Consider the following 27,381-nt stretch of genomic DNA (forward strand, 5'->3'; position numbering starts at 1 on the left):
CACTTTGGTGAATAGGCATCACTAGTGTTCTATGGCATTGTGCGGGGATGTGCCACCACCCGAACTTGGGACTCTACTCCTATGTCCCTTCGGCGGTATGGGATATTCAGAGGTTTTATGGAGGTAGGACCTTACAGACCTCACCTGCACTCCTAACAACTGCAGCTACATATGCTTTTGTGTGGAATGAGGAGGCTTGGTGCTTTTAGGGGTTACATAGACTAAATACAATAGATTTTCTCTTCATCCTCCCTGGGTTCCCTTTACCATTTCAATGTTGGTTATTGTCTTGACGCTGCTCACCTGCAGAACTTTGTATTGTGGCGATGGGTTATGTGTTTTTAAGCACATAGGTGGGAGCGTTTTTCCCAAGAGACCCTTAAACATCCTGATATACTATAGGTCAGTGTGGCCAAAAAGCTTCCTTTGCCACCTTTTCACCTGATTTTGTTTTTTGAGGTTTTTCTTCGTTGCTATGAACCCTCGCTGGATTATGGTTTGGTTTATAGTTGATTGGTGCGAGGGTCGTGCCTTATGCTTGCTTTATTTCTGGCTGTGTGTTTCAGGGCTACAAGTTTGGTAGATGCTCCACATTACTGCCTCCTGTAATATTACTGCTGTCTACTTCTACCCATTTAGTGGACATTCTTGAGGTTGACACAGTCTTGACTGGCCTTTCCTTGTTGGTTATGGTTTTTACCTGAAGCGATGGGTGGCCTGACGTAAACTGTTGTCAAGCTGCATCATTTTTCAATATAAAAGTAAATAGATGATAAAATAACATCAAAGAGAAGAACTTTAAGGTGTGCTGTGATAGGCTTATTCACATTAGGTATCATTCGTGGCTGCTGGGCTCACTTGTTGGGGCATTGCTGTCTCTATATCGCTATTGAGTGACGTTCCTAGCCAGGGCGTGCATTTGTCCGTTGCGCGGGTCTGGTTCTGATCTTTGTTTCCATCCTGGGCTTGAAGAGTGGGTTACCTGCTGAGGTTGTTATGGCATTTCCCTTGTGTGTGTTTTCTGTTCAGCCCCTTTTCCAGGGGGTGTACTGTAGTGCAACATTTCCCAAACTGTGGTTCGGGACCCACTGATGGGTCCAGAGGAGAATTTTGGTGGGTCGCAAAAGTTTTGGTCTATAGAAGTCATATTTAAACCGATTAGCCTGGTTTGTGCACCAGTGCAAAGGTGCTGAACTATGTCCCAAAGTCCGGTTTTAATACAAACCCTTTCAAGTACATAAACTGCGAAATTGCATGTGACCCCAAGAGCCGGAGATACCGACTTTGGATCTGGGGAACCAAGTTCAAGCCCTGCCATTGGCTCAACATCCTTTGATTCTGGGCAAATCACTAAATCTTCTGTGCTTAAAAGAAAGTAAATCTGACTTTATGTAATTGATTCTGATGCTCATGTACAGTGCTCCAATGTTCTTGGGCTGTGTTTGTGCTATGTAGAAATTATATTTATAGAGGCCTTACCCCATGTTCTTCTGTAGAATGGTTTTTCGAATTTGCTAAAATCACTGGTGCCAGGACCACGATTTTTCCTAAGCCTTGGAATTTAAGTGAGTGGATGCCACAGTGTACTTCACCATCTGCCACTTTTACCGGCAGATCAGTATCTTGACCACAGTGTGATACAGGGGGTGGTCAAGTTTGTGATGCTTCCAAACAGTTGCAGTTTATTACATTAAAAAATCACCCTGCCTCATATCCATGGAAGCTAAGCGGGTCACAAAAATGTGTTGTTCCAAAAATGAGGTTGTGGTTCTAAAACATTTAGGAAGTACTTTTGTAGTGATATTAATTAATGAGGTGTGGAATCTGGAGGTAGAAGTGGACACCAGAAGAATGAATTATTTACCATAAGTGACTGCAGGTAGATAAATTATCCACCAGAAACAGATTCTCAAAACCCATCCACCTCCCCATTCTGAGAAGTAATCTGGCATGTATTAATATAGTTTCTGCACTGCAATCCTTCCAACGTCATCACTCTTATTTCCACAGCTAAGTGTGTGAAAAAAGGGATGGGAACTGTCAGGGTGCCGTAATAATGCCATATATGGCTCCTTTATGTCACATTCAGGGATGCACCATATTCGAGTTGTAACAGTGGCACCACCTGCCAACGCAGGATGGCTGTTTTAATTATTTTGGGTCCAGTCTAGCATCTGGGGAGATTCATGAGGTGTGGAATCTGCATGTAGAAAGAGTAGCCACCTAAAGCACCGTTCCAAAAGTAACATATTCTGTTCTTCCCCAACAAGTACATAGGATACACTTCCCTTCCTAAAGAAAAACCTGCTACAAACATCACACCAAAAGAAAATCCTGGAACAGACCTTATCACCGAAAAGAAACCTTAGAAAAGTTTCTCACCCCTCAAAGAGATTACTAAAGAATTTCTCCTCTGTACAGAGACAAATGTGACCGTCAGTCTCCGCAGCCCTGCCTCCACGCACAGAAAGTTGAGATAGTTGTCTCACTGGAGGGTAAAAGGGAGAGGACTGTGGCTTAACTTTCACTTTCCAAAGAGAAACCAGTGAAAGACCTTTCACCTCCCAAAGGGGAACCTGTGGCACACCTTCCAATCCCGAAAATGAAACTTGTGGCAGACCTTTCACTTCTCAAAGAGAAACTAAGGGCAGACCTTTCCCCTCAAAAGAAAATCCAGGGGCAGACCTCAACTTTAAACAGTAACTTGTCAAAAAAGAAATATCCTTGCGAAACCGAATTGGTACAGACACCCCGTTAGGAGAAGCCTCTGGCAAAAATCTCCTCAAAAAGAAATCTGGTAAAATCTTGCTCTGCACTTCCCAAAGAAATACCTGGGTCAGACCTACCACCTTCCTAAGGGAGTTCTGGGACAGACCTCTCATTTCAAAGGGAAAACTGAATCAGTCGTGACGTCCAAGAGTAACTTGGTACATTAATCCTTTACCTTTCGAAGAGATGTTTGATGCAGACATCTCCCATGTTAAAGAGGAACCTGGGCATACTGTGTCCTTCCCACTGAGAATGCAGGGGTGTGGCTTTGAGAGGTGAGGGTGTTTGGGGGTGTTATACCCCCCTAAAAAGTATTATGTAGTAAATGGTTGGGCACAAGTGCATTCAAAGTGGGTATGGGGAGGGATCTGTTGAATTTCACCTGGGAATTTTAAATACTCAGACACAAAAATACACACATACACACACTCACTCACGTCTCTGTTTTGAAGGTCCTAAAAAATTGAGGTAATGTGGGAAGAGTTGAATCAGATTTGCATGTCACCAGTGAGAAGAGTAAACATCTTCCCAAACAGAGGTGGGATAACTGTGACACAAACCCTTGCTCCTCAAAGAATACAGGAGTAGTAGTAAGCCAATTTTCAAAGGCTGGTGGAATACTATCCTGCCATTGACAGAAGTTGTGAATTCATGATTTCTTCCAAAGTGTGTGTGTTTGTAAACAATAATTATCTCTTTTAGGGGTAATCTTAGCTTTGCGCCAGTGTCTGTTGGAAGCTCCTCGGGTGATGGACTGTTTGCAGAACTTGGAATTAAGACACCACTGGAAGGAGGTGATCGAGAATTTGGTGACCACAGTGAGCGATATTGGCATCTTCCTCCTACGGGTACTCTATGGCAAGCAAGAGACAACCATTGAACAACCAGGTGAGGCCAGAGGCATGGGTTCAGTGTATGTAAAGGGGAGAGATGACTATCGAGGTGGCGATCCACCAACAGGCAAGCTTGCAAGTAGAGAGCCTTGGGACTCTAGCATCTATAATAGTACAACCCACTCAACCCACAAAGAGGGAGACTCAGTGATGGAGAAGCATAGTGGGCAAGGTAGTGTCAAAATAATAAGAGAACAAACATTAGTAAAGTATGTTCAATGCACCGGGAGAGACTAGGCCACAGAGACACAGAGGTACATGGTCTCTGGACGATGAAAGAACCAACAACACATTCACCCCACAGAGAGGGAGACACCACAACAAAGAAACAGAACTGTAAGAAACCCAACATTCAGGTAGAATATTCTGGGCTTTGAGATTGAGACTCTTCAAAGGGAGGCAAAGAGAAAGACAGCCCAAGGACCGAGATAGAACCAACCATTTTACAAAACATTTAAACCAACGAGAGGGAAACTCAACAACAGGGAAACAGAGTGCAGAATGTGTCAAGAGTGCAAGAGTCCCAGCATTAGTAAAGTATGTTATATGAACCAGAGAAGACCGGGGACAGGGACACAACACAGAAGGTAGTGTCAAGAGTGTAAAATAACCAACATTAGCTTGCTTAGCGCTCAGGCCAGACTCGGGACTGAGGCACCAGAATGTGGGCGAGCCTCAGGATTGTAATGGAACATTGGTGCAGCATATTGAACATATGGAGAAACTTGTGTGTAGCAAAGTACTCTGGGGACGATAACACAACTAATTTCAAGTGCAGGATGTTTAGCACATGGAGAGCAAGACTGGTGCAATGAATGAGAAAGGAAATCTGCTATAGAAATGTACCAGAGAGTTTTCGTGTGTCCAGATCTACATTTTGCAAAGAGGAGCCAAGAAGCAGGTTTAATATAAGCAACCAAATAGTTGGATAACCCACCATAAACTATACAGTGTGCAGTATTTGTATGAGAAGATGTTCCCTTAATGGAAGCAACACCGCTATGCGTGAGTAATCTGTCAGTACAATTTTGCAGCTGACTTCAAATACTTCAGGTGTGGTGCTGCAATCTAAAGAAAACAATGAGATTTAGGATATCAAGCCTCCTCATTAAAAAAGTTACGTAGTTGTGAACTGTTGCAGAGCTCAGTGTGCTCCTCTGTTTGGCAAAATCATTAATTTAAAAAGACCCAAATGTAGGTAGCTGACAGTGCGCTAAAGCAGTCTGTATGCACACAGTATGGGTGGAGGGTCCTACCCCCCAAATCTCTGTCTCCAGGTACTTATTTGTTATGTTATCAACAATTTTTCAAGTGCTCGATCACCTGTTCGGTTTCTTGGTGCTGCAGTGAGTGATGTTTTTAAAACAACTTTGTAATAGAAGTGCCCATTGTAGCATCATTTGTGATTTCCAAACGGAGGCACCAAACAAAACTATTGGAAAGATCTTCCCTTTGAATACTTTGAAATGCTTTGATTGAAGGAGATACCTGGTTGGAACCATAAGATGTATAAAATCTTAATGTTTTACCCTGCATCTTTACTGTGCCCACATTTTCTTCTGGCTGTACTTCTCACCTCATTCTGTAATTGAATCAAATCCTCAGATATGTGTAACTCTAGGAATGTTGTAGTTTTGTCTCCTCAGCAGCCACGTATTCCTGTACTCTGAGACGACAAGCACCTAATAGTTTTGATATTCTCCAAGTTGCAGAATATCTCAACAATACTGTCAATGCTTGCCATAGACCAGCGAGGGTATTGCCACACATTAAAATTTCATTAAAATAGTCATATGCAGAGAGAGAGAGCTGTGCTCCATTTTGGAAGGAAAATATGGTTTCCCTAGTTCTCTAATAAGACATGACAGCTTTAAGTTAAGAATAAGTATAAATTAAAGAGGAGATGTGCAAGGACGACACCTGCCACGAATTTCCAACATAGTCGAACTAGCAAGTGGCCGGAATCTCTTTGCTGGCCTGCACTTTGGATACAGATCAGTAAGTATCATGAAAAGTTTGAGGCGCACCCGGCATCAGTAGCTTCCGCTATAACAACGTAGAATCAAGTTTCAGTGGCGATGCTGACGTCTGCAAATGACCAACATAGTGGTATTACCACCTCCTTTAATGACTGAATAATTATTAGCATAAGGGCCATTGAGAGTACTGGATGTTGTGTTCCTAAACCCCATCTGCATCACAGGACTAACAGAAATAGTTTAGAACATTCATTGGACTGAGCAGCAGAAGGGTTCCTTCTCATGTTCGTAATAGAGCGCACACCTTACTATCAGTATGGTTGATGCACAGAGGTGAGAGCAATACAGAGAGAAAGCTGTATGAGGACCGAAACAGGGATAAATGTAGGACAGGACTCAACACTTCAGTGGAGACATGCACAGAGTGCGAAGAGGGCAGTTTTAGACCTGTGACACAATTAACATTAGTATAGTACATAGAGTGAGTATGAGATCACATTCTCCTAAGCATGATTCACTGTTAAATCACTTGTAATGCTGTAAATCTGACAGCGTCGTTGATGGCATCTGGTATGAATAGCAGTAACCCATGCGTAGGACACAGGATCTCATTGTTGCCAAATCAAATTAATTACTGCAGATTGGCTAGAATAAAGCTACTATACATCTTGGAATAATGCACAACAGAATAACAGCTGAGCTATTAGGATTTACTTAGACATGACTGCTTCTGTTAATCCATCTCAAGACATATGTAACTCTATAGCCACCTAGAACAACCATTGCATCTGTGTTAAACTATCAGAGAAACAAAAACCTTAATATCATTCCCTCATCACTGTAATCTTCAACCATTGAGGACAAATATCATTATTTTTTATTTATTTTTTTATTTTTCTTGGATTGCATGCAGGGTAGGTCTGGTTCTAGCCGCTCAGAAGGGTCCCAGAAAGCCTCAGTGTAGTTTTCCTGGTTGCTAGGCTCTGTCGAAGATAGCAGTGGAATCAGAGAATGCTGGAGCCCAGGGGCAGAGGAGAAAAACAGGTTCAGCATAAAACGGATGTAGATTCTCCCCCGCCTCTCCAAACAGCTACATCTTTGGGCTGAGGGAACCACGGCATGCGATGCAGATTACCACAGAGACATCTTGGAGAGAAACCACCATATTGTGATTGCTCCCATATGATGTTTTCCAGGCAACACCATTAACACTGTTTACATATCATTCTCAATCTTTATCTTTCTCTTTCAAACATTCTTTCTCTCTCTTTCTTTATCTATCCAACAAAAACAGGCATTCTGGTGTATTGGAGCATACTCCCTCTAGGGATGGCATAAATATTGTACGAGGGGGTGGTTAACAATCTGTTCTCCAGAGAGTGCAGATATGAAAGTCCAGTACCGGTGTGATATCAGTTAGCTGAAGGCAGCCACCAGGTAGCATGTTATGAGAAGGTATAACCCATTACAGCTCCCTGAATACTTAGAGCTTGGGTGGGTAGATAAACAATAAGTACAAGGTATCTGCACCATGGTGGTGCAGAGCAAGGGATATTCAGTGTCTGCCTGGGAGGGCTGGATTTATGCATATTTACGTGAGAACTACAGACTTTGAAAGTAATTTCCATTTGAATTAGTGAATGGTAATTTATCTTATCTAAAAATCCTGAAAATATGCCACGATCTGGCCCTCTTTAACCTATGTTGGAGAAACCTGGTGTGGGCCTTCAGATCTACTGTCAAAGCTTCACATTGTGGCCTCAGTTTAATTGCTAGTGCTGTTTCTGAGTTAAAAACTTATCAAGCGACTTTTCCATAGACCCCTTTAATTGCCATTACAGCAATCAAGCTAGGCTGTTTAAAAAAAAAAAAAAAAAAAAGTGAAGACAAAAGCAGTTTTTGAGGATGAAGAGGGTGTCCAATAGCAATCATTGATGATAGAACACTTTCTTAGTGGATATCTCAATATCCCAAATAGACGTGCAAATTGAGAGACGAAAACTCCAGAGAGGACAGAAATCAAAGGATTGGTAGAACACAGTTAATGATTGGGAAAGGCTGCTTGGTGGCATCCTGCAGTGTTGGGAATAACAGAGCCACTAGAATACGGTACAGAATATACCTCTGCTAAATTGCACCCACTTTCTTCTGTTCCAGCAGCGGCGCCTTCATTCGCTGATATGGGACAAGCTATCCGCTCCCTCATTCAGCAGGGCAAAGGCCTGGAGCAGCCTCAGGAGGGGAACGAGGATGCAGAGGATTCGGTCCTGCTGTCGGAGGAACACAGCCTCATACTGACCTGCTGCTGGGTATCTATTAAGGTAAAGATCTCATACAGCTTCACCTTGTATTACACGTCTCCTGTGGATCTTCTCATTATGAGCATCCTGTTGTGTCCCACTTATCCCATACACTCAAACTCACCCTCCTATTGCACCTTATGTAGGCAACGCTCATACACAGACCCTTAACATTATACCTTTGGTGTATGACCCTTTTATTCTGCGCCCTTTCTTCGGACCTTCTATTTCAGTATCTTTTTCCCAGGGACAGCCATACACCTCTTACGTTATACACCATGTCGCAGGACCCTGCTACTATGCACTTCCTATCTGGTTCCCATCAATACACACCTACTTCATGATCCCTAGCATATTACATCTTCTATCAAGACCTGGTAACTGTGTAACTCGTTCTAGGATCCTCTCTCTGCACACCCCCTCCAAGCCCCCACCCCGCATGTTACAGGCAACTTCTGAGATTCCCTACCCCCCTCCACTTCATACGCATCCTATCAGAAACTCATCACTGTGTACATTTCTCTTGGTCTTCTGTCTGTACTATGCCCATTGTACTGCATCCCTTCTGCCGGGCCTTCATTGTTGCACAACTCCAATTTAAAAGTACCACTAGTTTATCCAGGCCTTCTGTTTGTTTTGTACTCTGTATTTGCAGTCTGTATTTGTTGTTCTATTTAATAACAAACTAAAAGTACTAGGATCTAAAGGAAAAACAGGAGTGGTTTTAAAATTCATATCCTGTCAGGGCAACTAATTTTAATTTTTTTATGTAAGTCTTTTTATTCAGTTTTCCAACGTTATAACCACCAACAGGACCAGGTTACGGTGTTCTCTGAGCAGCATATACCTTATCTGGTTTATGCATTCAAATATTTGAAGAGTTTTTTCATGTTAAGCTCAACCCTGGTCCCATTCTTTCATCCCTGTACCTAGACAACTATTAAGCTTTCTCAAGGGTGGGGAAAAACAATTTATTGTAAGGAACAGTGTGCCCTCAACTGTACATTAAAAAGGATTGTTAGACCATCTTGTAGATCCTAATGTTATGACCCTCTTCCAAAGTCCAAACATTATACACTTCTGACAGGAACTCATCATTATACACCTTCACTAGGATCCTTTCTACGCACCCGTCCATGACCACCACATTATACACCTCCTGCTGGAAGTGGGACAACAGAAACATTAGTTATGAAAGAAGTAAGTAGAGGCCCATAGATGTGCTCTTCACCATTTTTCAGATAGACACAAGCGAAATCCTGGAACTTGAATGTGGAGAGTGCAGTGGCATAGAGTGTAGTGATGCAGAATGGAGTAGAGTGCAGTGGTGTAGAGTAGATTATTTCAGAGTAGAGTAGAGTGAAGTGATGTAGAGTGGAGTGGTGCAGGCTAGAGTGCAGTTTACATAGAGTGGCATAGAGTGTAATGGCATAGAGTAAAGTAGTGTGCAGTGGCATAGAGTGCAGTGGTGCAGAGCAGATTAGAGTGGCATTCAGTGGATTGGTGTAGAGTGCTGTGCCGTTGAGTGTTACAGAGTAAAGTGCATTGGCACAGTGTGACGTGTTGCAGAGTGGCATAGAATACAGTGGCGTAGAGTGGAGTTGTGCAGAGTAGATTGGTGTGTCTTAGAGTGGTGTAGAATGCAGTGGCAGAGTGCAATGGTGTAGAGTGGCGAAGAGTGCGTTAGCGTAGAGTGTTACAAGGTAGAGTAGAGAGTCATAGCGTGAAGTGGAGTGGTGCAGAGTAGAGTGCAGTGGTGTAGAGTGGAGTATTCACGGTGCGGCAGCGCACTGCCATTACAGCCAACACATTTTCAATTGAAATGACCATTACATTCGCACAGATAGGATTATGGCCGTACATAGGGTTTTACTAGGTTACTAGATTTTTCTAGATTACTAGGATGCGGAAAATCTCTCCCTCCTCATAATTCTGATACTGTCCATTATCATGACTAAAACACTAGTGGCTGAGATACCTCACTAGAAGGGACTCATTTTTTCCTTAAGTGCACACTCAGAAGTGTTTTTGTTAACCACCATGGTTGAAAAAGCAGGGAATGCTTAGAGTTAACTTTGCCTTCGAAGAAGGCAAAATCTAACATTCTGACTGCAGTCTTGCATTCTGCCTTTATGTTTACTCAGCGTTTGCTCCTCTTAAAAACAAAAAAACAAAAACCATTGCCTAAACTCATCCTGGCTGCCCGAGAAAAAACATTTTTGAACGTAGCAATACTTTGGCAAATAGCCAGGTGGCACAGGCCTAATGCATGTGACTCAAAGTTTTTATCATCAAACTTGCTGCAAAGAATCTGGTGGTACAGGCTTACTCCTTGAAGCTGAACCTTAGTGACTTTCTCATATCCCCCCCAGGTAGGGAGTGAACCAGACTAGATACCATGGGAAGGAAAGTCTGTTCTTCAGGCAATCTTTCACACTGCCTAGCAAATACCATGTGCCTTCTGGGCCTTTATGAAACTGTGGGAAGTGGTTAAAGTGGCAGCTATCAGACTCAGAGCACATAAAGAGGCAGTTTTCCACTTGGTCAGTATTGGCTTGAACACTTACAAATTGACCCTGTAGTATGGTCTGGATTCTGTGGACACCGTGGGCTGGTCCATCAGCACGGCTGTCACCTACGTCACCATGTCTGGATGTACCCTTCAGTGGTGAGCAGGTAGTTGGTAAGAAGGTTGGAATGCTTTAAGAACAGCAGTGCTACGGCTGGCTCATTGGCCCTAGCTTCTCCAACAAGGCAGTTCCACCAGAAGCACAGAACATTTAAAGGCTCGTTTAAGGCAGCCTTCTCTCCAGGTCCAGGTGCCCCAAAACATGCACCTCTCCTTTACTGGCCGAGGTGGATCTCGGGGATGCCAGCAGCAGCAGATCAAACATGAAGTGTAATGCCACAGTGATCCAAAGTGTGAACAGGTGATGGTTCTAGTAATGTTAACAATTGTTATCCAAGGACAGGAGTGAAAATAATTCCTGTGAAAGTAAAACGTTTCAAAGACCATTGCTTTCGCTGCAGCAAAGGATCCTGCCATGTGTCACGTTTACCAATATTTCTTGATTTGTTTGATCAGCTTAAAAAAAACTGATCTCAGAACTGAATACGGAGTTCTGGAAGCAGTAGTGTAGTTTTGGGGGGAATTAACCTGGCTTTGATGCTTGGATACCAATTGTGTCTTAAACCCTTTTTCAGATTGCCTGCTAGCCTGATGAAGATCCCACCAGCTTTATTCAAGGATTTGAAACATGGAAGAGTACCTTAGTTACAGATTTTAAGCAAATTAGATTTTATTTTGCAAAATTAACTTTTCAAGACCTCTCAATGGGATGATTTACTCACCCTTTAACTTTATTGCCCTTATCCATTTTGTATCACTGTGCTTTTAAAACGCATTATGCCACCTATTTCTGTTGAAAATAGATAATAATTATACAATTTCCAGGATTTTTCTGGATTATTTTGATATTTTTGCCCTAATTAGAACTCTGATTATTTTTCGGCAGTTTAAATTAAAAGATTCACAAATCTTCTACATTCAGACATTTGACTTTTGTTATGGTCTGTTCTAAGCACCTGGCACAATTGCTGGTTTATGTAGATATCTGCAAAACCTATTTGGCAGCCATTGAAGTCTACATAAATAAGGTTGAGGAATCCATGCCACTATAATTATGTAACAAAATATTTTCTGACTGGCTGCTTACTTCTCATTTTTCCATCAGAAGGTATGCTGGTAGATAAGACTTCAAAATGGGACTGTACTGTCTCATGCACAGTCTCTATGAGCTGATGGTGTTTACTGACCGGAAACCACTGTCATGGAAAGCAACCTTCCTGCACCTGCTTGTGAAGGACAAGAACCTAACATAGTTTGGCAGTGGGACATGGTTTCACTTAAGACATGTCCAAGCTTTGTCACAAAGGTATTGTCAGAATTTCACTGAACGAGGAGATTATTCTCCCAGTGTTCTTTCTTTTCTGATTCAACTTTGCAGAACTATGATATGGAGCAGCCACCATGATTTTATTTGAGCAGAACAAGTGAGGTACTCGTAGAGGCCAGCTCCGTCATAACTATGAGAGCACAGGTGCAGACAAGCTGTCATCAGAGACACCCACTTGCATCTCTCATTGCTGTGTTCTGCAAGAGATACTCAGAGACTCTACAGGCTTTCTGAGATGAGACTAAGGGAGACTGCCAACCAACTAAGGATTCCAGTCCTTGCTTTCCCATTGTTCTTGTCTCCTGGTGCACAGGACCTCCTCTGTCAAATGTTGAGAAAAGTAATGTCTGGGAGGGCCAATACTTATTCTCCCTAGGTGGCCAGGTTTGACCAATCCATTGATGTAGCAAGTTTCAAGCATCAAGTTGCTCTTCCAGTCCCAGAGGAGCATTCTTCCTACTCTGGGATCCCAGTTTCATAGGCTGCCTTTCTTAGTGTTTTTCGTGGATAACAAATGGCTCTGTGTGAGGAGACATTTCACAGAGAGAAAGAGGTGGTTTGGCTTCACTCTGGCAGTAGATGCTCTGCTATACCAAAGAAATTTGGCTGACTCCTTTCCTCCACTTTTGGGATACAACTGGTTTCAGGGAGGAGGACAGGTATGTATGCATGCAGGTTGCAGAGTTTGAGATGGATAATGGCAGCCAAGCACAAAGGAGATCATCACACTGTGCAGCCCGCACCTTTGAAGTCCTTTGGATGTGTCTCTATTTGCTGTACTCTGCAGGAGAAACGTAGTGGCTCCACATGATTTCTTAGACTCGAGGAAAGTGCCAACCAACTACGGATTCCAGTCTTGGCTGTTTCATACTTGATGAAGACCAAGACCTTTAAGCGTCTCACTGGACCTTGTGAACCGGTAGAGGCACAGGTAAAATGGACTTGGCCTTTGATTAGAACAAAGTAGTTTCACATAGTCTAGCAGAGAGGGGAGCTGCTCTCAGAAAAAGGGGTACCTTTGGCGGACCCTGATAACTGAGTCCAGCTACAAAATTGGCAAACAGTTAAAGAGAGACCCCAAGTAGACTTGTAGGATTGTTGAGGCCATTGCTGTTCATAAACGTAGGAGAGCAGGATGGCACAGCTTCATAAACCATGCAGAGGACTTGTGCCCAATAGCTAACTTTATAGTGACTTTGCTACTCTTAGTCCACAGGCTCTCTCCTCTACTCAACCCTCTCCCTCCATTGGCCAGAATCACCACACCAATAGGCTACAAGTAGGTATTGCAAAGGGACAGTGGTAGTGGTCTTATACTACCCAACCATGGTGCAGTGGGCTCATTATTTCTTCATTGCATTTTGACTAATGACACCCTTTCTACACCAGTGCATCCACATACGCATCTCAAGCTAAATATGTGAAATGGGCATCTCTTTTGAAGTGTCATTGTTCCACTTTCATGGTAAGGGCGGGTTGCGAGTCAGTCTGCACTCTGGAAATACACTATAGGTCACCATATGAGCAATATACCATCTGTAGGTTTCTTCGATTTAAACAGTGTTATCTGGGAGAAAGCGTCTTGTGATATGTTGAGTGATGTCCTCTAGCCAGGCTCCGTACTGCTGAACTTTCCCCTTTCCTTGACCACATGTTGAAAGTGTTGAGTACTGTGAGTGCGGCATCATGTTGTTCAGACAAGCATACATTGTGGTCCCCGTCTCTCTTTTTGTAGCACGCTAATGCTGTTTTGTCTATGGTCTCCCAGGAGATAGGGCTGCTGCTGGGATCCCTTGTGCAGAAGACCTTGACTGCAGCGTCCCTTGCTGGTGTTGAGCCGCTGCTTCCAGAGGTGGTCTTGGAGACTGTGGCTGGCCTGTTTCGTAATGTCCTCCTGCAGTGTCGGCATTGGGTAAGAAGAGCTACCATTAAAGCAGAGTCTGAGACCTACCTATCGAAAGGGCTGATGTTATTACAGGTGTGGCCTGCACAGCACGGATTCAGTTTACCACACTGATTGTAGTTTATCATTGAAGGTAGTGGAAGGGCACCGGCCCCTAGTGTGTTTTATTAGGATGCTAGCAGCTTCAAGTACTCTTGCTTGTCCCATGGTGGGAGCAGTGGAATTGTACATCAGCTATGCAGGTTATTTCCTCTGGTCATGTAGAGACCCAGAAAATGATACTTATCTTGAAGTGATTGGCGAAAGGTGTCAGCCCTATTCACTTTGCTCCTGCAGGGAAAGGTGTAAGGCCACAGTTTCCGTACTCTTTGTTTTTACTGCAGTGGAAGGTAACAGTCCTGTAAATTGTATTTTTGTGCTGTAGAGGGGCAGTCAATCGTTATAGTCGCTATACACTTTGATTTAGGCCTGTAGTACGGTGAAGAAGGTTACAGATGTCCTGTGCACTTTGTTCATGTTTTGTAGGGAGTAGTTCAGCGTTACAGCCCCTGTACACTTAATTCTTGTGTCGTAAGGGAGGCAGAATGTTAGCCCCCTTGTATACTATTTTTATTTTCTCACAGGTCCCAGTGGATGGTTACCGCGCTTATCGAATTTGATTGTTCTCTTTCAGGGAGCCGTGGAAGGTTGCAGTCTTGGATTCACGCGGTTCTGCTGCACTTTGCTGAGCCACCATGATCGTGGGATACGGTTGGTTCCTCGGCGCATGCTGGTTGAGGTACTCGAGCGAGATTTAATTTAAGCAGTGAAAATGCACAAGAGCCCATCCTGATAACCACTTGGGGGAAGCATAGAGTTCATGTATGAGAGAAACACGCCCCAGTGATCGAGTGGGGATGCGGCAGTTACCTTATTTTACTGCTTGGCACATATATCCCAGGGTCTCTGACCAGTTAGTTAGACAGTGTTGATGAGCCTTGGTTAGAACATGGGGAGAGAGGACATTAGCTAATAGCACCAAAAGGGAAGTTCCCAAGGCTGGCCTTGGGGCATTTGGATTGGTTCTGGTTGAGGCCGCCAAACCTCTGCTGCCTCAGCATCCTGCCATTCCTCTGCTACAGCCAGATTGCCCCTCTGACTAGGGATAAATCAGCCACCAACCAGAGCGAGAAGTGCCATACTTTAAACCTTGGAGGTGTTGGTACTTTTGCCTTGGTTTAAATGTAGGACTAATCAGTTAAACAGGCATATTGCCCACTCCAAATCTCTTTCAAAGTGCTGGAGGGCAAAGTGCTTGAGGCAGAGGGTCATGTAATTACTGAGAGACACATTGAAATTCGATTGGTTTTGGCTTTTGTAGAAAAAAAAACTTTTGAGAAAGGTGGATGTGTTCAAACCTTGTTACATTAAGTGTGTTTTTATAGTTGTGTTTGTTAAATCCTTGGCCTTCTGCTGTTGTTGAGATTGAGGATGGCAGAAGGTTACATATTCAGCGTCAGCCTCCACTTGGATCTTGTAAATAGAAGCCAGTTAGCCATCTATCAGTGACTACGCCGCCATATGGTACTTCCAAAGAAATAGCTGCGAACTGTGCTTTAAATTGGACCCTGACTACGGATAGCTGTGGTTCAAGCTGCAAGGGGCTGACCTGAAAAGACCAACGACTCACTGGAGATAAGCTCTCAAAGGGCTGTGAATGCCACTTGACGACAGAAAGTAAGCAGGCTGCACTTGAAAACTAATGTGAGGAGGACACTCCAAAGAAAAATGTAAGATTACCAGAATTTATGGAGAAATGGTTTGTTTTTCTACGAGGTCAACAATATAATTATTCTCTGAGAGAAATAAAACGAGATACAGTAAAAAGCTGGCGCAATGACATGAACCTTGATGGTTTCGAACTCCATCTCTTACCGAGCACCAAATTGTTTGTATTCACCCTAAACACCAATATCTCCCTCATGGAACACATTGACGAAAATAACAGCCTTGTAGCAGCTCTCTTCTAAAGAAAGTCAAACCATTTCTTCCAGAACATGACTTCAATGCTGCTGTTCAAGCCCTTTTACTCTTGCATCTGGATGGTGGTAATGCTCTGCTCTATTGCACCGCAGACTCCACTCAGGAGCCCGTTAGGGGCATCTTACAAGCTGCAGCTTGCTTCATCCAGGGCCTGGAAAATTTTGATCACATTACCCCTGCCCTGATGGAACTCTGTTGGCTATTCTTGCCATCCCGCACTATCTTCAAAACTAGCAGCATCATCTACAAAGCCATCACAACCAGCATTCCCACTTATCTTACAGACAAGCTCACCATCTCTAATGGTTCTTAGAATATCCGAAGCCAGGGTGCCATCATACTGCAGTGTAAAAATAAAAAAAAGACAAGCCGACAGGTCTTTTCCATCTATGGACCCAGGATTTGGAACACCATACCCATACACATCAAGACCGCCCCAACACTACTCCAATTTAGGAAGGAGTTAAAGATTCACCTCTAACACTACATTACAATGCATTAACAAGCCACAATTTGTCTTCCCCTCCTATTACTCACTAACTTTGCCTTTGACCATGTACAGTGCTTTGCTGCCTTTTGGCAAGGTTTGTGCTCTAGAAGTGCTATATAAATACATACATACATACATTCCTACATACATACATCTGAGAGACACAAGTCTCAAATATACTGATGTCCTGGTGTAGGAGGCTGGCCTGGCTTGTAGTGGGTACCAAAGGTACTTATACCTTGTGCCAGGTCCAGTTATCCCTTATTAGTAGAATAAAGGTGTTTCTAGCAGCTTAGGCTGATAGAAGGTAGCTACGGCAAAGCAGCTAGGAGAACAGCAAAGCTCCTACTATACCACTTATATAATATGCACAATATCATAAGAAAACACAATATACAGAGTTACTAAAAATAAAGGTACTTTATTTTTATGACAATATGCCACAAGTATCTCAGTGAGTACCCTCAGTAAGAAGGTGTAGGAAGTTGGCTCTGTATGCACTATTTCAAAGTAAGGAATAGTATGCACAGAGTCCAAGGGTTCCCCTTAGAGGTAAGATAGTGGCAAAAAGAGATAATACTAATGCTCTATTTTGTGGTAGTGTGGTCGAGCAGTAGGCTTATCAAACGAGTAGTGTTAAGCATTTGTTGTACATACACAAGCAATAAATGAGGAACACACTCAGAGACAATTCCAGGCCAATAGGTTTTTGTATAGAAAAATATATTTTCTTAGTTTATTTTGAGAACCACAGGTTCAAGATTTACATGTAATACTTCAAATGAAGGGTATTGCAGGTAGGTACTTTAGGAACTTTGAATTAGCAAAATAGCATATACAGTTTCACATAAATCACATATAGCTATTTTAAAACTAGACACAGTGCAATTTTCAACAGTTCCTGGGGGGAGTAAGAGTTAGTTAGTTTTTGCAGGTAAGTAAACCACCTACGGGGTTCAAGTTTGGGTCCAAGGTAGCCCACCGTTGGGGGTTCAGAGCAACCCCAAAGTTACCACACCAGCAGCTCAGGGACGGTCAGGTGCAGAGGTCAAAGTGGTGCCCAAAACGCATAGGCTTCAATGGAGAAGGGGGTGCCCCGGTTCCAGTCTGCCAGCAGGTAAGTACCCGCGTCTTCGGAGGGCAGACCAGGGGGGTTTTGTAGGGCACCGGGGGGGACACAAGTCCACACAGAAAGTACACCCTCAGCGGCACGGGGCGGCCGGGTGCAGTATGCAAACAAGCGTCGGGTTTGTAATTGAAATCAATGGGAGACCAAGGGGTCTCTTCAGCGATGCAGGCAAGGGGGGGGCTCCTCGGGGTAGCCACCACCTGGGCAAGGGAGAGGGCCTCCTGGGGGTCACTCCTGCACTGGAGTTCGGATCCTTCCGGTCCTGGGGGCTGCGGGTGCAGAGTCTTTACCAGGCGTCGGGATCTGAGGAGCAGGCAGTCGCGGTCAGGGGGAGCCTCGGGATTCCCTCTGCAGGCATCGCTGTGGTGGCTCAGGGGGGGGCAACTCTGGCTACTCACGGTCTCGCAGTCGCCGGGGAGTCCTCCCTGAAGTGATTGTTCTCCACAAGTCGAGCCGGGGGCGTCGGGTGCAGAGTGTCAAGTCTCACGCTTCCGGCGGGAAACACAAGTTGTTTCAAAGTTGCTTCTTTGTAGCAAAGTCGCAGCCTTGGGTGAACAGAGCCGCTGCCTTCGGGAGTTCTTGGTCCTTCTAGATGCAGGGCAGTCCTCTGAGGCTTCAGAGGTCGCTGGTCCCTGGGGAGAGCGTCGCTGGAGCAGGGTTTTTAGAAGGGGGGAGACAGGCCGGTAGAGCTAGGGCCAAAGCAGTTGGTGTCTGCGTCTTCTCTGCAGGGTTTTTCAGCTTAGCAGTCCTCTTCTTCTTAGGTTGCAGGAATCTGAGTTCCTAGGTTCTGGGGAGCCCCTAAATACTCGATTTAGGGGTGTGTTTAGGTCTGGGGGGGGATAGTAGCCAATGGCTACTAGCCCGGAGGGTGGGTACACCCTCTTTGTGCCTCCTCCCTGAGGGGAGGGGGGCACATTCCTATCCCTATTGGGGGAATCCTCCATCTGCAAGATGGAGGATTTCTAAAAGTCAGAGTCACTTCAGCTGAGGGCACCTTAGGGGCTGTCCTGACTGGCCAGTGACTCCTCCTTGTTTTTCTCATTATCTCTCCTGGACTTGCCGCCAAAAGTGGGGGCTGTGTCCAGGGGGCAGGCATCTCCACTAGCTGGAGTGCCCTGGGGCATTGTAACAGGAAGCCTGAGCCTTTGAGGCTCACTGCTAGGTGTTACAGTTCCTGCAGGGGGGAGGTGTGAAGCACCTCCACCCAGTGCAGGCTTTGTTTCTGTCCTCAGAGAGCACAAAGGCTCTCACCACATGGGGTCAGAAACTCGTCTCTCAGCAGCAGGCTGGCACAGACCAGTCAGTCCTGCACTGAACAATTGGGTAAAATACAGGGGGCATCTCTAAGTGCCCTCTGTGTGCATTTATTAATAAATCCAACACTGGCATCAGTGTGGGTTTATTATTCTGAGAAGTTTGATACCAAACTTCCCAGTATTCAATGTAGCCATTATGGAGCTGTGGAGTTCGTTTTTGACAGACTCCCAGACCATATAGTCTTATGGCTACCCTGCACTTACAATGTCTAAGGTTTTGCTTAGACACTGTAGGGGCATAGTGATCATGCACCTATGCCCTCACCTGTGGTATAGTGCACCCTGCCTTAGGGCTGTAAGGCCTGCTAGAGGGGTGACTTACCTATGCCACAGGCAGTGTGAGGTTGGCATGGCACCCTGAGGGGAGTGCCATGTCGACTTAGTCATTTTCTCCCCACCAGCACACACAAGCTGGCAAGCAGTGTGTCTGTGCTGAGTGAGGGGTCCCTAGGGTGGCATAAGACATGCTGCAGCCCTTAGAGACCTTCTCTGGCATCAGGGCCCTTGGTACCAGGGGTACCAGTTACAAGGGACTTACCTGGGTGCCAGGGTTGTGCCAATTGTGGAGACAATGGTACATTTTAGGTGAAAGAACACTGGTGCTGGGGCCTGGTTAGCAGGGTCCCAGCACACTTCTCAGTCAAGTCAGCATCAGTATCAGGCAAAAAGTGGGGGGTAACTGCAACAGGGAGCCATTTCCTTACAGAAGGTAAGTAATATACACAAATTATATGTACACAAACCACAATCAGGTAAGTAAGAGTCAGAAAAGTAATGCAAACAGTGTAGAATTACAATAGGTTGCAATAGGCAAGCATAGGTATAGGGGCAACACAAACCATATACTCCAAAAGTGGAATGCGAATCACAAATGGACCCCAGACCTATGTGAGCTTGTAGAGGGTCACTGGGACTGTAAGAAAACAGTCAGGGTGTCCAAGATACCCCACCCCAAGACCCTGAAAAGTAGGAGTAAAGTGCACCTACTACCCCAAAAGAGCACAATAGTCGTGATAGGGGGATTCTGCAAGAACAACAAACACCAGCAGTGCACTGACAACGGATTTCTGGACCTGAGGACCTGCAAGGCAAAGGGACCAAGTCCAATAGCCGCGACAGTGTCCGGGGGGGCAGGAGCCCAGGAAACCCCGGATGAAGGTGCAAGGAAGCTGCCTCCAGATGGAAGAAGCTTGGAATTCTGCAAGAAAGAAGAGGACTAGCAACTTATCCTTTGGAAGACAGATGTCCCACGTCGCGATGAAGCTTGCAGAGGTGTTCCCATGCAAAAATACCGCAAACAAGCCTTGCTAGCTGCAAGGGTCACGGTAGAGGTTTTTGGGTGCTGCTGAGGACCAGGAAGGACCAGGATGTCGCATTTTGGAGGGGGAGACAGAGGGCGTGCTCGGCAACTCATAGAGCCCTCACAGAAGCAGGCAGCACCCGTAGAAATACCCCAACAGGCACTTAGAAGAATAGTGAACCTGAGTCCACGCGAAGTTACAAAAGGGAGTCCCACGACGTCGGAGGCCAACTCAGAGGGTTGTGCACTGCAGGACGAAGTGCTGGGGACCCAAGCTAGGCTGTGCACGAAGGAAATCCTGGAAGAGTGCACAGGAGCCGGAGCAGCTGCAAATCACGCAGTACACAGCATTGCAGTCTAGTGTGGGGAGGCAAGGACTTACCTCCACCAAACTTGGACTGAAGAGTCACTGGGTTGTGGGAGTCACTTGGACAGAGTTGCTGTGTTCCAGGGACCATGCTCGTCAGGATGAGAGGGGACCCAGAGGACCAGAGATGCAGTCTTTTGGTGCCTGCGTTAGCAGGGGGAAGATTCCGTCGACCCACTGGAGATTTCTTTGGAGCTTCTGGTGCAGGGTGAAGGCAGGCTACTCCCAGAGCATGCACCACCTGGAAACAGTCGAGAAAGCCGGCAGGATTAGGCGCTACAATGTTGCTGGTAGTCGTCTTGCTACTTTGTTGCGGTTTTGCAGGCGTCCTGGAGCAGTCAGAGTTTGATCCTTTGGTAGAAGTCGAAGAGAGAGATGCAGAGGAACTCTGGTGAGCTCTTGCATTCGTTATCTGAAGAATTCCCCAAAGCAGAGACCCTAAATAGCCAGAAAAGGAGGTTTGGCTACCAAGATAGGAGGTTTGGCTACCAAGAGAGGTAAGAGCCTATCAGAAGGAGCCTCTGACGTCACCTGCTGGCACTGGCCACTCAGAGCAGTCCAGTGTGCCCCCAACACCTCTGTTTCCAAGATGACAGAGGTCTGGGACACACTGGTGGAGCTCTGGGCACCTCCCGTGGGAGGTACTGGTCAGGGAAGTGGTCACTCCCCTTTCCTTTGTCCAGTTTCACTCCAGAGCAGGTCTGGGGGATCCCTGAACCGGTGTAGACTGGCTTATGCAGAGATGGGCACCATCTGTGCCCATCAAAGCATTTCCAGAGGCTGGGGGAGGCTACTTCTCCCCAGCCCTTCACACCTATTTCCAAAGGGAGAGGGTGTAACACCCTCTCTCAGAGGAAATCCTTTGTTCTGCCTTCCTGGGCCAGGGCTGCCTGGCCCCCAGGAGGGCAGAAACCTGTCTGAGGGGTTGGCAGCAGCTGCAGTGGAGACCCCGGAAAGGCAGTTTGGCAGTACCCGGGTTCTGTGCTAGAGACCCGGGGGATCATGGAATTGTCACCCCAATACCAGAGTGGTATTGGGGTGACAATTCCATGATCTTAGACATGTTACATGGCCATGTTCGGAGTTACCATTGTGACGCTATACATAGGTAGTGACCTATGTATAGTGCACACGTGTAATGATGTCCCCGCACTCACAAAGTCCGGGGAATTCGCCCTGAACGATGTGGGGGCACCTTGGCTAGTGCCAGGGTTCCCACACAATAAGTAACTTTGCACCCAACCTTCACCAGGAGGAGGTGAGACATATAGGTGACTTATAAGTTACTTATGTGCAGTGGTAAATGGCTGTGAAATAACGTGGACGTTATTTCACACAGGCTGCAGTGGCAGGCCTGTGTAAGAATTGTCAGAGCTCCCTATGGGTGGCAAAAGAAATGCTGCAGCGCATAGGGATCTCCTGGAACCCCAATACCCTGGGTACCTCAGTGCCATATACTAGGGAATTATATGGGTGTACCAGTATGCCAATGTGAATTGGTAAATTTAGTCACTAGCCTGTAGTGACAAATTTGGAAAGAAGAGAGAGCATAAACACTGAGGTTCTGGTTAGCAGAGTCTCAGTGATACAGTTGGGCACCACACAGGGAACACATACAGGGCACATACTATGAGCACTGGGGTCCTGGCTAGCAGGATCCCAGTGACACATAACAAACATACTGACAACATAGGGTTTTCACTATGAGCACTGGGCCCTGGCTAGCAGGATCCCAGTGAGACAGTGAAAACACCCTGACATATACTCACAAACAGGCCAAAAGTGGGGGTAACAAGGCTAGAAAGAGGCTACCTTCCTACACCTGGCTAACCCAGAACTAATGAGCCCAAAGTTAGCTGAAACAAAAATATGAAAAGTAAATATGCCATAATGTAAAACTAATGATTACATTTAAAATAAATATTGACAGTTAATATGACTTTTAATGAGTTAGGCATGCATGTGCACGCCTTTTCCCCTATACTACTCTTTACGACACAGAGGTATTATATTTGACGAGGTAAATCATGCCTTGTTTGCCCATGTCCTTTCCAGCTGACGGTTTCACTTCTGTCCAAGTCTGCATCCTTAAGATCCGCGCTCCAAGTTTAAGTTCTTCACTGCTGTCTTCTAGGCCCTGGACCTGCTGCAGGAGCACCGTCCGAGCTCCATCACTCGCCGGGCGGCTGGCTTTCCCATGCTCATCTTGGGGATCGTGTCTGCGGAGGATGTTGCTGCATCTCGTCCTCTTTTGGCGCAATGCATTCAGACATCACTGGCGCTGGCCAGCAGACCCCTACCTACAGACTGGGATGAAACCGTGGACCTCCCTCAGGTGAGGCGGCTGTGTATGTGTCTGTCATTCATTCATTCATGGCAATGTTCAGTGACATTAGATGTTACTTCTCTCTACACGAGTATAAATCATGAGCTGGGATTGATGGCTTTGCGTTATTTCCTTCATAAGAGACCAGCGAGCTTGTATGATCATACTGAAATGTTACTGAAAATGGTGGAACTGATTCTAAATAACAATGTATTTTTATTTAAGAAAGACTGGTACCGCCAAAAACAAGGCATGGTCTTGGGATCCAGATTCTCACCAGCCTATACTAATCTCTTCATGGGATTCTTTGAACAAAATGTTATTTGGAACAAGGAGGGAAATACATGGAACACTGATATACTTTTTTGGGGCAGATACATAGATGATTGTTTGATGATTTGGACGGGTGACACACAGAAACTTAATGGTTTTATAACCTACCTGAACACTAATGACTTTAATATCCGATTTACCTCTGCACACAGCACGACCAGTATTGCTTTCCTAGATGTAGAACCTTTTATCCATGACAATAAAGTTGAGAGTCGTCTCTATAGAAAGAGCACGGCATGTAATTCCATTCTACATGCGTGAAGTGCGAATCCAACACACCAAATTAACTCGATACCATATGGAGAAATGGTATGGGCGAGAAGGAACTGTAGTGTAGAGAGAGATTTTGTACAATGTATAGAGGACATGGGAACTAGATTCAAATCACGGGGTTATCCTCCTCATATCATTGATAAAGCACAAGATAGAGTCATGCACTTAAAAAGGACTGACACACTCAATCATAAATCTAGACCAAGAGACAGTAATATCCGATGAATAGTGAATTACACGAAAACAGCTACACTATTACGCAAGTGCATGAATAGACATTGGCATGTACTGACAGCAGATCCTAGTTTCAAGGGAATGATCCCGGATACTCCAGTATTTACATTTAGAAGAGGGAGGACCCTGAAGAATATGCTATGCCCCAGTTATCGCATCAAATACCAACAGGACAATTGGCTTACGAGCCGTAATAAAGGATTTTATAAATGTGGTCACTGCGGTATGTGCAGATGGGCCAAATCAGGCATTTCGACATTTAAGAGCTCTACCGGTGCTCATTTTGACATCAGACACAACCTCACATGTGATAGTACTTTTGTCATTTATATGATTACTTGCAGATGTGGTCGTTACTATGTAGGCAGCACCATTAGGTCACTTAGGATCAGAGCGAGTGAACACTTTAGGGCCCTAAGACAGGAGGATGTTCGTTACCCCATAGTGAATCATATGAGACACTGCTCTAAACAAAGTCAGACACAAGGGTTCGAATTTTGGGGATTTGACCATATATCTAAGGATCCCAGAGGAGGTAATAGAGAACTGGCCCTCAGAAAACGTGAGTGCTATTGGATCTTGAAGCTCAGAGCCGTAGAAGAGGGTCTCAACACAAACTTTGAAATGGAATACTACCTAGGGGATTAAAGCGATAGTTAGACTAACTCCTCAACAGAATCCAAGATAGATTTATGGATGGATTTATAATGACTATCATTAGGTTCACTGACCTGACGGTGGTTTGATATTTAGAAATAAGGATGTCAACTATACCATTGTCTTTATTATGGCTATGTTATAATTAAGCACACTTACAATTGTTGACTAGCACTGTTTGTTAATTACAATTATGATTGTCACACATAATAATAATCCCTCTCTCCATGTGGGGTGTTAGATGATAATGAGACAATTGTGAATTACCCAAATGTATCTTCTTCATAACTCTTTCTATCTCTTTCTTCCCCCTGTCCTTTCTAATATGACCCGAGTACTGATTTTGGTACTGCCTCTGTTATGGTCCTCAGGCCTTACTGTGTTTTTCACTTTTAACATGGCACCCGCTTTTGCTAGATACGCATTGTTATGATATGACTTGGTCAGTTTTGATACGTGTTATATATCTCCTTAGAAGTTTTGCTTGATTGCGGATCGGTATACTTAGATGTCCTGTCAATTGCGTGTTATTTTATTATCCTTTTGATGATATATGGCTCTGGATTAGGAGATAGCCCGCTATGGGCACAATAGTGGGTAATTATTAATCACGATGCAGTTTTCCTACTTAAGATGGCGCCCGCGCCGGGGATGTTAGTCCTTTTTTTATTTTTATTTTCACTGTACATGCGTCGCGAAGGACGCTACAAATCAGGGATTCTCCCTGTTTGCCGGTTGCTTCTCGTGGCAAGGCGAACGCCACGGGAGGACGGTGATATATTTTAGAGTGGATGTGACTCAAAGGTGAGCGAGTCAATGGGAATTTTGACGTCTTTATGGCTGGTAATTCTGTCTTGGGTTTAAATTAACTTGAATACCCTATTTACTTATCTTTAGCGGATTGTCTACTCAATATAATAAGGGGCATGTCGGAAAATTTGGAAGATGCTATTTGGGGTATGTAAGAATCCTGCTACATATTTTGGAGCTCTTCTGTAACAGAGCAGTTATTTGTTTGTTTATTAATGTTTTGCCATCAAAGTTGGGGCTTATTCTGAGTTAATGCTATATTGTAGACACTGGACTACACTTTGCTTGCGATGGGGATCCCAGAAACATTCTTTAAGTATACCGTTCGGAAGTCCCTCTAATTAGTATGGAAGGTATGCCTCATTCTCTTACAGCATATTTTTATTTTTGATATTAGGAAAACGGTAGGCATTTGTCTTTCCCTTTCCTTTCTTCTCTTTCTCTCCTTTTTCTTGGATTTATATTTGCGTGACCCCTGTTGAAATTTGGGACACTATTTTCTATACTTATCGTGCACGCGGGTGTCATGATCATTGTGATAGTACTGACCGCTCTAAGTTTGCCTCTTCCTGTGCTCATTCTCTGTCTCTTATTAATGGATAGATGTTACTCTCCATGTTAACTTAGGTTGCATGATACAATCAACTTATATTATGGTGGCCTTTTTTGTAACTTAATGCTCCTGTTATTACTATATTATTATTACTGTGTTTCACACAAATTCACATAATTATTTTTTGATAGGCTCTTTCACAAAAGTCACGGGGACAATGATACTGTATGCTTAGTGGGTTGAGCTTGACTGTAATCTTGGTTACTATTTATATTTCTTACAGCCCTGATGAAGTCTTTGAGATTACTTATCTCATAGGACGAAACACGTGTTGGCTGTTGTTGCAATATGGAGAATTGTTTCAAGGACGTTTTTGTGGCTTTAATGGTCTTTAATTTCCAAAATTAAATTGAACTATTGCCTATTTTCGTGGTCCGATTCATATTTGATGACCTACCAAATCATGATACCCATGGAGGAATGAACTTTTTATTCATGAGTGCCCTGACATTTGTTTGTCATAGTTTGGTTTCCTTGGAAACATTGGAGGAGTGAGGAAGATCCTCCTGCCAGGAGCACCGTGCATTTAAGAATATGTCAAGTCTGATTAAGTAACTGACTGTGAGCGCTGTTTCCTATGTTTTCTTCCTTTTCATTAGTCCTATGGCAATGTTCAGAGGTGATGGCACACCTGCTTGTGGGAATTCAGAAAACTTCTTTATAAGGCCATGTTGATTGTTCACTTTGGGGTTTGCACCTTAGTTTTAACAATATGTACTGTGCCCCCTAGAAATTTCAGATGCCCAGTTAAAATGGGCAAACTACAATTACAGTAGCTGGTGTTGTTAAAAAGTCTTTGACAAACACAAGATCGTCATAAATATTTATATACACTGAATATCTTCATCATCAATAAATAATCTTTAAACCAAATATTGTGTCTATAGAAAGGCAACAACATACCTTCCCTGTTTTAATACAAATACGTGTAATAGCAGAAACCCACTAGAAAATGAAAAATAGGTTCAAATCTTGTGTATTAGTGGATTTGTATACTCCTTGGAATCTGCAACAGTCGCATGTCCAAGAATTACTCATGGTTTCTTTGTGGACCATAAAAAGTCAGAAATGTACCTGAAACATAGATTTAGGCGTATGTCATTTTATTTATTATTTTTTTCCTTGCCCTTTTGTGATTCAGGGCCCTGAGGAAGATGGAGGGAGGGTGCCTTGAGTGGGGTGGTTAAGAGGAATAGCAGCAGATTGCTGTTGGAGTGGACCCGTCTCCTTGGGTTCACCCAGGCAGTGGTAGTGTGAAGGGCTCTTGCTGAGTTTCTGTGTTTCCCATCTGGTCTCTTCTGTCAGTGTTACCGCAGCATACTTCAGAACCTGTCTGAGTGACTTCTTCATAGGTTAGCACTACACCAGTGGGTGGTGTTGAACCTTACTGAGTCCCTTCCCCTGGGGTCTGTGCTGTCCTTGTGATACATGGGCGCCTCTGAACCTCACTGGGCTTGTTCCCCGGGGTCTGTGCTGTCCTTGTGATACAAGGGCACCTCTGAACCTCACCAGGTCCATTCCCTGGGTTCTGTGCTGTCCTTGTGATACATGGGCGCCTCTGAACCTCACTGGGCTTGTTCCCCGGGGTCTGTGCTGTCCTTGTGATACAAGGGCACCTCTGAACCTCACCAGGTCCATTCCCTGGGTTCTGTGCTGTCCTTGTGATACAAGGGCGCCTCTGAACCTCACTGGGCTTGTTCCCCGGGGTCTG

General features: G+C 44.6%; 1 protein-coding gene across 2 annotated transcripts in view; it reads left to right on the forward strand.

The window, feature by feature from the left end:
- LOC138266435 (tRNA (32-2'-O)-methyltransferase regulator THADA-like) overlaps positions 1-27,381 on the forward strand; it is a 166,040-nt gene that overhangs the window by 57,964 nt on the left and 80,695 nt on the right. Inside the window, exons 17-21 of one of the 2 annotated variants that reach the window (XM_069215199.1) lie at positions 3,472-3,657; positions 7,799-7,962; positions 13,666-13,809; positions 14,474-14,578; positions 22,559-22,759. In XM_069215199.1, the coding sequence (XP_069071300.1) occupies positions 3,472-3,657; positions 7,799-7,962; positions 13,666-13,809; positions 14,474-14,578; positions 22,559-22,759 (800 nt within the window). The remainder of the gene's footprint in view (positions 1-3,471; positions 3,658-7,798; positions 7,963-13,665; positions 13,810-14,473; positions 14,579-22,558; positions 22,760-27,381) is intronic. The other variant, XM_069215200.1, reaches the window with a different exon arrangement.

The sequence above is a fragment of the Pleurodeles waltl genome, chromosome 11 (genome assembly GCF_031143425.1).
Source record: "Pleurodeles waltl isolate 20211129_DDA chromosome 11, aPleWal1.hap1.20221129, whole genome shotgun sequence".
Lineage (NCBI taxonomy): Eukaryota > Metazoa > Chordata > Amphibia > Caudata > Salamandridae > Pleurodeles > Pleurodeles waltl.